At 41.3% G+C, this 13617-nt stretch overlaps 1 protein-coding gene across 1 annotated transcript in view; it reads left to right on the top strand.

Annotated features, from left to right (window-relative positions):
- pcloa (piccolo presynaptic cytomatrix protein a) overlaps positions 1-13617 on the top strand; it is a 66967-nt gene that overhangs the window by 13860 nt on the left and 39490 nt on the right. Inside the window, exon 4 of the mRNA XM_042511151.1 lies at positions 10654-10851. Coding sequence (XP_042367085.1) covers positions 10654-10851 — 198 coding nt within the window. The remainder of the gene's footprint in view (positions 1-10653; positions 10852-13617) is intronic.

The raw sequence follows: 13617 nt of genomic DNA, 5'->3' as shown, positions 1-13617 counted from the left end.
ATATGAATCTGTTTTCATACTGTAGTTTGGTTTCATTCTGTGTGTAATCCAGGTTAGTCTGTATCTGGCCCGTACAGTCCAGTTGCCTCACAGCTTTGCCATCGCTTGCCCAGGAGGCTGAAGTGTACAAAAATAGTCTCAGCCACAAAAGATCCACAGAGGGGAGAACACAAGCTACTGCAGGGCATCTCTTCCTCGCTCCCTTTCCCTCTCTCTCTGGCTCTTTTGTGTTCCCTCTTTCATATTCCCTCCTTTAAAAGGGTATTTCTGTAGCACCAGGCAACCCACAGAGTCCCCCACACGGCCACCTTGGAAGGCTTGAAAATGGATGGTATTTTTAGACACTAAAGGTGTGTGTGGGTGCAATGCTTTGGTCTGTTTGTTGGAGAAGTATTTTAGTTAATTTGGCGGTGTGAATGCTGCTCGGTTCATATTATATTCATGTTTTCCCTGAGTGATTGCGCACACAGGATGAATGAACGCTGTCTTGTTGCCTTGTTTACCAAGTCAAGAACCTTGTATAAGCCGTGACAAGTGGTTTACCATTGTTTCAGAAATTGTTGTGATTGAAATGAACTGTCCTCCGGCACTGCAAACGTCCGCTTCTCTTCCTTTTTAACACAGCTCGCCCTCTAGCTCCACTCCAGAATGATTTCCAATTATCCCTTTTCTAATTTACTGGTGCTTGCATGCTTAGCAAGGGCCACATTTTAGCCACTGAGCCTCTAGCACTAGGAGGAAAAAAGCCAAGACATTTTGTGTGCCAGCCGTGAGCCCTGGTGAGACAGAGAGGCAAGGACAGGCAGGCGGAGACACACAGACATTTGACAGCGCACACTTTCTGGCACCGGCCTCATCTAGTTAGCACAGGCTGTTGTGTTTACATCCTGACGGTTGCTGCTCTCGCTCTCCTTGAATACAGGCTTTACCAGAGTGACAGGAGAGCTTCTGATCAGAGTTGAAAAGTTGTGGATGGAGTGTCTGACTCTTACTTTCTCCCTAGAAATTGATATTCAATTGGTATGGGCAACAGCAGAGCCTGGATTAGGAAATGGCCTCACCTCCAAAAATCATTTCCATGCATTAAAAAACCAGAGAGGAGAGTGGATTAGCTTTTTTTCATCGTGTTTAAAGTTGTGGCTTTCATCTTTATTGGATAGAAAATGGATAAGGGAGTGCAACTGGAAGCCACTTGTTGGACTGACAGATAGAGACGCAAGATCCTAGTGACAAACTTCCCCTTTTTATTCTTCTATAATTCAGTAGAAAGGTCATAATAATAATAATAATAATTGTTATAGTAATAGTAATAAGGTGTTAAATAAGAGAATGTGAAAAAAATAAAACTATATGAAGTAGCTGGGATCATGTCTTCTGCATAGCCTCACAGTGTTAAATAATTAAGGCCAGAGCCAACATTGATCTATCACAGCAAAAGCACAATCTTCTGGTTAGTGAAACACTTTCTCAGCTGTATACCTTTAGTAATGTAGTGGTTCCTATAAAGGTAAGTAAACTCCCTATAAAACATTATAATACAATATTGGGTATGGTTAATATTTACGTCACTTTCAGAGTACACTGGGCACAGATGCAATCACCGTTACTGTATCCATAATTGGAGCTTAAGCTGCATGAACCATAGATCATAATTAAGCTTCAAAACAGGAAAAAAAGATCCTCGTGAAAAACTGCCCCTTTTTAATAATCTTTAATTCAATAAAAATGTAGTAATAATAATAATAATAAGAATAATAATAATAACATTTTTATTTTTATAGCACCTTTAAAAACATAGATATGTAAAAGGCAATACAACAACAGAAAGCCAATCAATCCTACTGAACACAAGCACGATGAAACAAGGGTAAAGTTTGGATAAAATTAAAACAAGAGCACAAATAATGCAAGATGCAGGATGCAAAATGTCAATATAAAATAACTGTAATAAAAGCGATAAAACCACAAATAAAAGGGAAAAAGATAATTAAACCATAAATAAAATATGTTAAAAAAAAAATTGAAAAGACGGCATTACATAAGAGCAGGTCTATACAAAATGGGTTTTAAGAGTTGTTGTTCCAAAGCCGACAGCCCTGATGGCAAAGGCACATCCTTTCGCTTTAAGCCTTACCTTTGGGACGGCATGAAGACTCACCTGAGGATCTGAGGCTGCGAACCGGCTCACAGGGAGTCAACATTTAAAATCAACAAATACACACATGCATCCAAGCACAATAACAAACAGTTTCTATCCTACAACAACATAAGAAGCACAAATGAGCACAAACAAACAGATAGATCTAGAGAAACAAGACAGATTACATACGTGTAGTGTAGGACAGACCCAAAACAGAGGAGAGACGATAGACTGTACTGTGAGGAGGAGACGATGGGGTGTCACAAAGGATATGGGTGCCGGCCAACAGAGCCCTAAGCAGCGCACACCATGACAACCTGACTATTGTGGTTTGTCGTAGCATGCGTGACTCACGCCTCTGAGTCACATTAGCAGCACCTATAGGCAGAATTTTCGTGTCGGGCAAAAAACATCTGATGAAGCAAGAATTGTAGCCAGATTTTGTGAAAATACAGGAAGCCAACACTTTGAAATGACGTAAACATAGCAGTAGTTTTATGTGTCATCATGTGTTGATTTGATTAAGTCTGTGTGGCTGAATTGTATCTGTGCGACCAGTTATGATTGCAGTAATGTTCTTTGTTGCTACTAGATTTAAACTGTGAATATTTTCCTTAAATTAATCTTCGGGCCTGTGTGCGATCAATGCAATTTAAAAAATGGTGGATGCTATTAACTCTAAGGTGTCTTTAGCCAAAAATGCTATTTGCTTGAGTGTTGTAAATATCCAATGTGACTATTTTGCCTACATTTGGGTCAGGAATGTCACAGGTTAGCTGTTAACTGGTTAATTGCAAATAATATTTTTGACTATCTTGTCTGTTTTGGTTAATCGTGCTATTCGTATATTAATTGCATCTGGTGGGAGCTCGCTAGTAGTGCCACTAGTATTACTGATTGCTCACAGTTAAAAAGAAGACATGCTTGTAGTTGTACAAAGTATTATCACAAATAAGTTTTGTTACTTCATGTAAAAAAAAAACAAAAAACAGACAAAATATTACAACTGCTTGTTGTCAAGGTTTTCCCATGTGTATGTGCAGGTTTAGGACATGTGCATTAAGTATATGTTGTTTTTGACAAAATAAAATGAATACAAAGTAGTCAAAGTGATATCTGACTATACGTAGTTATATAGTTGTATGTGATTGTGGGTTACTATTTGGAAACAGTCTTGCCAATGAAAGTAAAAGGTAAAAGCCAGTCTCAGATCCATTTATGTTTGGCGTTTGTATAAAATTCATGTCAGAAATACTAGACTCAGACATTAGAATTTGTGTAATTTTTTAAGCCTTATAGTGTATTGTTGGAGATTTCTTTTATGTAGTACATGCATAAATCATACATTACATTCCATATAAATATGCAGTAGAGGTCACTCACAAAACATACATGAAATACATTTTCACGTAAACGTGAACATGTCATGTGGATTATGTTAAAGTGTATAATGTTCATAAATAAAATATATAATTTCTTAGCACATGTAAACACAGCCACAGTAATGAGCATTATCAGCGTTATTACAGTTAAATGAAAACACAACCTCTTTTCTTGCAGTACACCACAATCCCTCCACCTCTTGCCACCATATCTCTTTTAACCTTTTAAAACCTGGATCAACATCACTTTTTTTGTGCCGCTTTCAGATGCTTTTCTAAAGCATTTAAACCTTTCATACGTTTGTTTCAAAAACAAAAAAAAAAAGAAAATTAGCTGAAACAAAAACAGGAGAGAGAGAGCGAGAGAGAATCATTAGAAAGTGACCAAATAACTAGGCAAAAATATAAATAAAACCATATTTATTATTTTTATAATCATATATTGGAATTAGATCATTCTTATTTATTATTTTTATTTTTTACTGTTTTTGTCCTGTTACTTGTCTTTCTTTCTTTTTTTCCCCCTCTGATTTCAGGTAATTTTCTGGTGACTTTTTGCGGTCTTCTTGCTAATTTTTGGGTCATTCCTTGTTAAGTTGCTCATCTGCTTCTTTCCATGTTTTTTTAAGCATCAAGACAATTGGCTCAGGTTGCACAGGGTTAAACAACAGCAAATGTTCCAAATGTTTTTATTTACTAAAGCCCACAGCTCATTAGGCCTAACCTTTACTCTGAATGGAGAAGGGGGTGGGAATCTTCCTCCCTCCCACCCCCCTGTCCTTTTCTCTCTCCTCTCCCCTCTTTTGGCACAACTCCCCAGTCCACCTGCACTGATGAGCTTAGTCATCAGAGCTTAGCTGCAGAAGCTTTGTATGGAAAACAAACACTCTTATCAGCGGAGGATGAGGCTAAACCCACAGCTGATGCAAATTGACAAGTATGGAATAACCAGTCAAGGAACTGTGTATGAATTGCAAAAACAAGGCTAGGATTGTGGGGTTAGGGCAGGTAGAATTTGTGATATAGCTCATTTGTTTCAATATATGAATGGAGCTTTTGACAGGCGGAATAACAGGGATTTGAGGATTGTTCCGATTGTGGCCACCCAGATTAAATATGCATAATTTTTCCATATAGCGCTTTGCATAAAAGTGCCCATTATGTGGTGTATGATATGTAAGATGAATAAAGGACTAGAAGCCAGCATTTTTTAAGATTGACAGAAGAATGAAAAGCATCCTCAAATCCTTGGGTGTCTTAGACAAAACTCAACTCCTTCTCTTTCAGATCGGAGGCTGACACATGCAGGCAGATTATGAAGTGGGCTGCAGTTAAATGAACACAGATGCAGACAGAAAATGCCCTGAAACAAATGTCTCTCTCCCTCCTTAATCCCTGAGCTCAGAGTATATATAGGTGTTGTCTCACACCTCTTCATTTGTGTCAGATCCACTTAAAAAAAAACATACTCATACACACAAACACACTTTTTCTCTCTCTTGTGGCATTTTTTCATTCACCTGGCTTTGGAATATCAGTCCAAAATGTGCCGATTTAGCCTGACATTCATGTCAAACAAGAACATCCTGGCTCTCTTTCCTCTTTTTTTGTATAAAGAGCTGGATAATTAACTTTTATTCAACCTTCATTTACCCCAAAAAAAGTTTGCTCAGATGGTTTACTGCAGCACTCTGCTCCACTCATTCATTTATGCACATTCTCATCTAAGATCTTCCCACAGCAACCACAGTCTTCTAGTGCTGGTTACTAAGCAGCTGAGGGTTAAATGTACTTTTCTCTGAGGCTTTTTGACAGCAGCATTCGATTTATTCAACTTCCGCGCTCAGATTTTGCTGCTTATTTTGGGATTAAAGCCAACAATCTCGTGGTTCAAAGCCCAGTTCTTCAGCCTTTAGGCTATTGCCGCTCACATAACATTTAGTTTCATGATTCAAACGAGAATTACATCAACACATGAGCACGGTTCACTTGTGAGGGGTGAATGCAGCACATTGAACCCGCGATGGGAACATCTATAAGAGTGGGACATTTATTAGGACAAAGATCTTTTTTGGCTTGCAAAGGAGCTGATGCTGTGATGTCCTGCTCACAGTCTAGTGCATTATAATTAAGTTGGCCACTCAGCAACGCTCATCAGTGAGAGAAGGGCAACGACTTCCAGACGTTACTTTTAGCAAGAGCTTTAGCACTAAAAGGTGACCTAAGCAGTGCTGCAGAAAGGACACTAGTCTTTCAACAGCCTTTCTGTTCATATGATAAGGATTTTATAGGGATTAAGACAACTTTATCAGCCTTTTTTGGTTAAAATAATGGTGTGCAGTACTATTTATTGTCCTGTACGGTACTAGAGGACAGGTTGTTTTTCGCGGTCTTAAAATTATATGAGAACATTTCATCATTGGATATGAAACTACAGCCAGGAGATGGTTCACTTAGCATGGCAGAAAGAACTGAAACAGGGAAACAGCTGGCTGACAAACCTCCTTTGTACCAATATCTGGCTCTAACAGTGACAAATAAGTTGTTTTGTATCCAATGATACAAAACAGTTTGCATCTGCAATTTTTCAAATTTTTAGGTCCTTTTCCCTTTCCTAGAGTTTGTGTGTGTGTATGTGTGAGTGTGTATGCGAACATTCCTGGAGTTCTGTAAGGAAAATATAAATTTTCCAACCAGCAAAGACTCCAGATGCTAATAGGTGGCTTCTGTTTTCCTTGGACATAGCCAAGCTAGCTGTTTCCCCATCATTTTAGTCTTTATGCTAAGCTAAACCCAGGAGCATAGCAGTGGCCTTATAAGTCACTAACAAAACCCTTGGCAAGAAAGCAAATAAACATATTTTTGACAAAATGGAACTATTTCTTTAGGTTTTTCAGACAGAATTATAAAAGAAACTGAAACTGAGGAATAACACAAGAGATAAAGCTATTTGAAGAGAAATTAATCCGGAAGCAGGGCAGGAAGTCGTGCCACTGCTTGGTCAAGTGACGTCAACCCAGTTGTCAATCTGTACTTTAACATTTTAAGGTTGTTCCTGGCAGTCGTCATGGACTGCAGCTTGTCCTGACTTCCAAGCAATTGATTAGCAGATTTACACGGTGATAATGTTAAGCTTGTTGGCAGGAGCTGGTGTTGAATCACCTCCAAAGACCATAAAGCTCCTTCACCTCTCCTGCTTCACCTTTTCCCTCCCTACACGATCCTTATTTTCTCCCACTCCCTTTTCTCTCTTCCTGCTGGCTTATCCTTTTGCTTCTCCCTGCTTCTCTTTTGTTCTTCACCTCTCTCTCTCAGCTCATCTTCCGCCTTTTCTCTATCGTCTCGAACACCATTGTCGCCCTGTCTTTCTTGCATGTTCTGGCATTTTTTCTACCTCACTTTTTCTCCATCCTCTCATATGTCTTTATCCCTCTGTCCCATCCTCCTCTAGATCCTTTACTTCTCCCACTCTCAGCGCCAGGCTTCATCTAAATTTAGATTTGCAAAACCCTCGTAGGATCCCAAGTCTTAATCAAGGAGCTAGCACCGACCTTCACAACACTCCCAATTCCCAGTTGGAAACAATAACCGAACATGGGCATGGCTACAGCCCATGTTGTCTCGATATCTGGTTGCTGTCTGCGGTTTTCAGAACGTCTTCTTTCTGTGTCCTTGGAGGAAGTTTGAGGAGGACGCAAAGTTGGAGATGAAAGAGGAAAGATGGAAACGCTCTGACTCTACCCTCATTTATTCATGTATGAGCTTGTATTTGTTTGAGAAATGTCATGCAGGAAGAGAGAGAGCAAGTTGTCGTTTCCTTCCGAGGTATTTCATGCCTTTCATCTGTATGACATCAACACCGTCACAAACTCATCTTTGCGGGTGTGTGTCAGCTTTTTGGTATCCATGCACATGTGATGCTAGAAAACGTCCTTGCTAGGTGGTGATGTGAGCGAATGACTCCCCTGCTTTTATGAATCATCCATGCTGCTGTTTGAAGAACTCGTCACAGCAGACAGACAGAAACGTACACAGGCATGTCACATTTATTTGAAAGCTTGCAGCAGGAAAGACTGTTATATAAAAATGTCTCGTTAGTGTTTTATTACAAGGAAAGGTTGCAGGAGAAGGAGCGTACCTTCCACGCTAATTTAGACCCTCTGGATTCTCTCTATGAATGAAATTTGTGATGTGTGTTACTGGTGAGAAATCGTCTCTGTTGAGAAAAATGAGACAATTCATATAAAGACATTTCTATGTAGGACTGTAACTGATGATCACTCCTTGTAATTACCAAGAGTTTTGGGTTAATGACTACACTTGTAAATAAGCGTGGCTTTACAGAGGACAATATTAATCTGAAAGATTATTTACTCCCAGCCGCTGCTACAAGAACATAGCTTCTGAACATCAGGCGCAGGCTGCACCAACTGAGCCACTGGGTGCCCTGCAGTGAAATACCTTTGCAACTATTGGGGGAAATTGATTTCCTTTTTTGTGTACACTGATTGCGCGCATCAAGAGCACCACTTTTGCGTCGCCTCACCATCAGATCCAACATGCACATTAAGATTTGTTTTTTTAGGGGATTGTCATGAAAGTAAAATACCATGTAGCTAACAATTTAGATACATTAATAATTTCAGTACTATTTGAAAAACAACAACGAAACAGCAATAATAGAGGGAGAAATGACATTATTCACTTCTCTTGGGTAAAGTGTATCCAGGCTACCTGGGGAAGGCGAACAAAAAGGCTCGCTGTGAAAAGACATTGGTGTTAGAGCTGCCAAAGTTGCCTTGTGTAACTTTAACTGAAATCAGAAAGACACTTAATGACTTGATAGCCTTTCAGGGTGATTGTTGTAAGAGCTGTCAGTAGGAATTGGAGATGACCACTCAACAACAGTGAGTTTAAGTAACATAACTGCTTTAAGTTATCCCAAATGACTTTAAAAGTAGCTTAGTCCTGCACAGTAGCTATGAGAAACACTCTGACCAAGTGTTTTTTTGGGGGGCAGCAAAAGCTCTAAGTGTGCCTGTTTTGTTGTGTTGATAACGTTGGTGATGACCGGCTCTGAAGCAGCTGAGGCTGACCGACTGACTAAGTGGGTTTTCAGCTTTTCGTATCTGGCGGCCATCTCTCTGGCTCTCAGTGCCTGCTCTTTCTGGTTTAACTGATAGAGCCATCAAGCTGGAGAAACTCCCATCTCAAGTCCTTCAAGCAGGAGCGGAAGTGGATAGTGTGTGCTTGTTCGCGCGCGCGCGCACACACACACACACACACACACACACACACACACACACACACAAAGTCGCATCTGTGCTGTGTCCATCATCATGTCTGAGGATTAAATGGATTTCTGTCAAGTTGGGAATGTAACTCACATCCGTCAGCAAACCTTAGCACTGGCATCTCTGTATTTTGCTTTTTTCTTTCATTGGCTTACATCCATGCGTCTGTTTCCCATCTTCCAGATATTTAAATCATCTCTTTTATTATTGCATCTTTCATTTTGTGAGTTGCAGTTGCATATAAACATTTGCCCTGTCAAAACATTTTCATTTCCTTTTTTTTATGTTGGGTACTTGCCACTGAGATGTGTATGCAGGTGTGTCATTTTCTCTAGAGTGTAAGCATCCTACTTTTGAGACATGGACTGAAACACGGTGGCTCATGCCTTATTTACCCTGACTTTTCTGATGCGACATTTCCACAGTCTTTTTTTCTACCCTTCTCCTGTCTCCCTCTGTCTTTCTTTGCTTGGAGAGAGGTGGTTTGTCTGCTGCATGGCTTAACATGCTGGCTGCGATCTTCTCTGAAGCCCCAATTTAGCATAAACCCCGCTGTTAAGCCAGGCGAAGGCATTTGTACGAGGGTCATAGAGGAATGTTAGAGCACTTGGGGAAATGTGAAATGAGGTGTCTACGTCAGATTTGAGGATGGGTAAAAACATTCTGACTGTTACCTCTTCTTCGAGTCACTGTATGTGTGTGTGTGTGTGTGTGTGTGTGCGTGTGTGCGTGCGCGCAAGTGTTGTGCAAGGCATTTTACTGTTTGAGTGTGTGGTCCCCATAATGCATGTTCTGGTGCGGTGTCCCCACATTGGACAGACGAGTATGTGTGTGTGTGTTGTACTGTTTATAGCTATTTTCAAATCCCAACATGTTGATTGTTTATCAACACTTTTATTACCACTTAAAGCGAAGCAGAACTGGATATTAAACTCCAATAATGGCCGCAGCTCTTGAATTATAGCCCTCAGTAGGGCATTTGCTGTTGGTATGTACCTCTAGAGCCAAGTGTTTAAGTGAATACCTGGGAATATACAACAATAATAACATCGCCACGACAGTACAGATTTAGCAAAGCTCTGACATGACAGATTAGAGCAGCTGTACCAGCAAAGTATTTCTTTTTTTCCATTGCAAGCAGCAATGCTGTTAAGATTTGGGTAAGGACTACATCCCAGGTGTTTCAGAGGAGGAAATTATGGTACTTTGAGAATAAGCAGCACTGTGCAATTCTTTAAATTGGCCTGTGCTGTGCCCCGGTGTCTGGATCGACGTGTAATTGGAGCTAAATAAGATGTTCAGGGAGCACAGAATCTTGGGAAAAACAGCTTTGGTTCACTGACTCACATTATAGTCATGCAGAAGGTTTTCATTGTTTTCAGTCTTGAAAACTTGTTAATAATTGAATTAACAGGTTTGGGATAAAAACGTGTGAAGGATATGTGCACATTCTACTGTCATGTTTGAAGCATGCCTCCACATATGCACATCAAGGTATACAATCCTAAAAACACAAAATACACATTCAAACACAGCTGCTCTGTCTGCTACATGAAATGTCTGCACAGGCAACCCAAGCCTTTCTGACATGCATTGGTAAACCCCTGTCCCATTACCATGCAATATGCATAGGCCTGACTTTTAAGTCCCATAAATGTAAAAGCTTCCCTTGAAATAATAGAAGTTACACTGGTGCCTTGTCACAGTGACGTTTTAACAACGTCACAAACAGTTACCAGTTACTTTTCTTTCTTTAATGATGTGGTAAAAATTGCAGCAAACAGTAATTATATGAATTCTTAAGAACTAACAATTTCTTTTTTTCTTTGTCTTGCAGAAAGAATGGCTTTGCCTCAACTGCCAGACCCAAAGAGCCATGTCCGGCCAGCTGGGAGACATGCCACCTCCAGCCATGGCTTCCCCGAAGAAGCAACCACCTGCTCCTGCTCCCTCTTCCACCCCTGCCCCCGCTGCTTTAGATAGTAAACCAGTAGTAGAAGCAGCAGACCCAACCCCACCAGTACCTGATGCCAAGGTAGCACCTGAAACCACTCCCACACCTGATGATGCACTAATTTCACCTCATCCCGATGCCCCTCTTTCTGATAGCACCCCTCCCCCTGATTGCACCCCTGTCGAAACACCACAGTCAAAAGAACAAACACAACCACTCGAAGCTGAACAGGTGTCAACACCTGTTATTCCCCCTGAACAACAGCCTCCAATTTCAGAAAGTGTAGCTGAGAGTATCCCAGTAGTTGAACAGAACAGCTCTGAGAAAAAAGCAGACCATTCTCACCCTGAGATAGAGCCGTCCGATGCTGATCAACAAAGTGCAACTGTCAGTGAAATACCAGCAGTTGAGCAACAGCAGAGCAGCTTTGAGAAAATAGCAGAAGACCACTGTCACCCTGAGATAGAGCACGCCGATGCTGATCAAAAAAGTGCAACTGTCAGTGAAATACCAGCAGTTGAGCAACAGCAGAGCAGCTCTGAGAAAATAGCAGAAGACCACTGTCACCCTGAGATAGAGCCGGCTGATGCTGATCAACAAAGTGCAACTGTCAGTGAAATACCAGCAGTTGAGCAACAGCAGAGCAGCTCTGAGAAAATAGCAGAAGACCACTGTCACCGTGAGATAGAGCCGGCTGATGCTGATCAACAAAGTGCAACTGTCAGTGAAATACCAGCAGTTGAGCAACAGCAGAGCAGCTCTGAGAAAGCAGCAGAGGAGCCATCTAATGTCGAGCAACAAGCACACAGTGTACCTGTCAGTGAAATCCCAGCAGGTCAACAACAACAACAGAGTAGCTCTGAGGATACGACACAGGACCTCTCTCCCCCTGTGGAAAGTGAGACGCAAAATCTATTGACTAATACAGGTTTAGACAAGACAGCAGTCCCAGCTGAGGTAGACACAGAGCCAAATCCCATGATTACCCAGGGTGAGGCTGCAGCTCCCCTGACAGATAATGAGACAGCGGAGCCCACTTCTGAAAAGCTTCCAGAAGAGACAGCTAATTCAGCTGAGCCAAAACCTGCGTTGATCCCAGATGCAGTCCCACAGGAAGTTCCTGTTCAGCTTGATCCAAAGCCAGATTCTTTACCTACAAATGCTAATGAGGAAAAAATATCAGAAGTGGAAATTGTAAAGACAAGTGAGAAACCCCAGATAGATGATGTTACTGCAGCAGATCAGACTCCATCAGATACAGTAGACACACCTTCTAATGTGGAGCAAGCAGAAGTCACTCTTCTATTGACTAATACAAGTTTAGACAAGACAGCAGACCCCGCTGAGGTAGACACAGAGCCAAATCCCATGATTACCCAGAGTGAGGCTGCAGCTCCCCTGACAGATAATGAGACAGCGGAGCCCACTCCAGAAAAGTTTCCAGAAGGGACAGCTAATTCAGCTGAGCCAAAACCTGCCTTGATCCCAGATGCAGTCCCACAGGAAGTTCCTGTTCAGCTTGATCCAAAACCTACAAATGCTAATGAGGAAAAAATAACAGAGGTGGAAATTGCAGAGCCAAGTGAGAAACACCAGACAGATGATGTTACTGCAGCAGATCAGACTCCATCAGATACAGTAGACACACCCCCTAATGTGGAGCTAACAGAAATCACGACAAAACCTGACTCGGAAAGTGAAGCAGCTGATGTCAAGAGTGAAGTTACGGCAGATTTAAAGGTAGAACCAGAACCTGAAATAGAGAAGCAAGTTGCCAAAGAAGATGCTGCTCCTCCTGCAGTTGAGGTTGCAGAAAATGTAGTCCCCATAAACAACACTGAGGTCCCTAAACCTGAGGAGACCCAGCAAGATATAAAACCAGAGCCAGAAAGAAATGTAGAATCTGAAAGTCCTTCAGTGGTGTCGGAGAACAGACATCCTGTCACGGCTTCTGAGGAGGAAACTCAGGCTGATAAAGTTGAAAACAAACCTATAGAAGAAGAGGTAGAGACACTTGATACAGCAGACAAGTTGCCTCAGGTTGCTCCAGTTGAAGGAGAAATCAAAGCTCCAGAGGAAGCAAAAGAGGAGAGCACTGTTGAGAATAAAGAATTTGAAACAGTTATTACTAAAGAGGAGACAGCTAAGGAGAAAATACATGATGAGGATGCTTCAGTTGAGATGACAACAGTGAAGGACACTGCTGAGGAAAAAATAATTGAGGATAAAGCTGTTGAAAAAGAAACCATTAAGGGAGCACAACTTGAGAATAAACCATCCAATGATAAATCAGTTGAAGAGGAGGGAGTTAAGAAAGAAGCACCTGCAGAGAGGGCTACTGAGGTAAAAGCTGACGAAGGGAAAAATTTAGAAGAAGAGGCAACTGAACAGAAAACAGTTGAGGAAGCAAGTGACCAGAAACCCCTTGAGGAGAAGGTGGATAGAGCCAAATTAAGTCCAGCACCCTCCTCGACTGAAACAGAGAACATATGTTCCATAATAGAACAGAAAGAGTCAGAAACAGCAGTGGAGTCAGCTCCAACTGAAATCCCTAAAGAGGATATACTGGCACCTAAAGAGACAGAACCAGAAACAAAGTGTGAGCCAGCAACTGCTGAAGGTGAGAGAGTATCACTGCCAGAGTTGTTAGAGGAGAAAGAAAAACCTATGGTTGAAGCAGAGATTGTAGCGCCAAAAGAGGGAAAGCAGGCAGTTGTAGATACAATGTTAAAAGCAGATGATAAATCTGAAGAATCAGCGGTTCCATCTGTTTCACCACCTCCTGATTCTAAAGATCAGGAAGTGGATAATGTCAAGGAGTCAATGCAAAGTGTAGAGACGGTATCA

This window comes from Plectropomus leopardus, chromosome 22 (genome assembly GCF_008729295.1).
Source record: "Plectropomus leopardus isolate mb chromosome 22, YSFRI_Pleo_2.0, whole genome shotgun sequence".
Classification (NCBI taxonomy): Eukaryota; Metazoa; Chordata; class Actinopteri; order Perciformes; family Serranidae; genus Plectropomus; species Plectropomus leopardus.
Note: the sequence above shows the minus strand (reverse complement) of the source record. Positions and strands in the feature narration are given on the sequence as shown.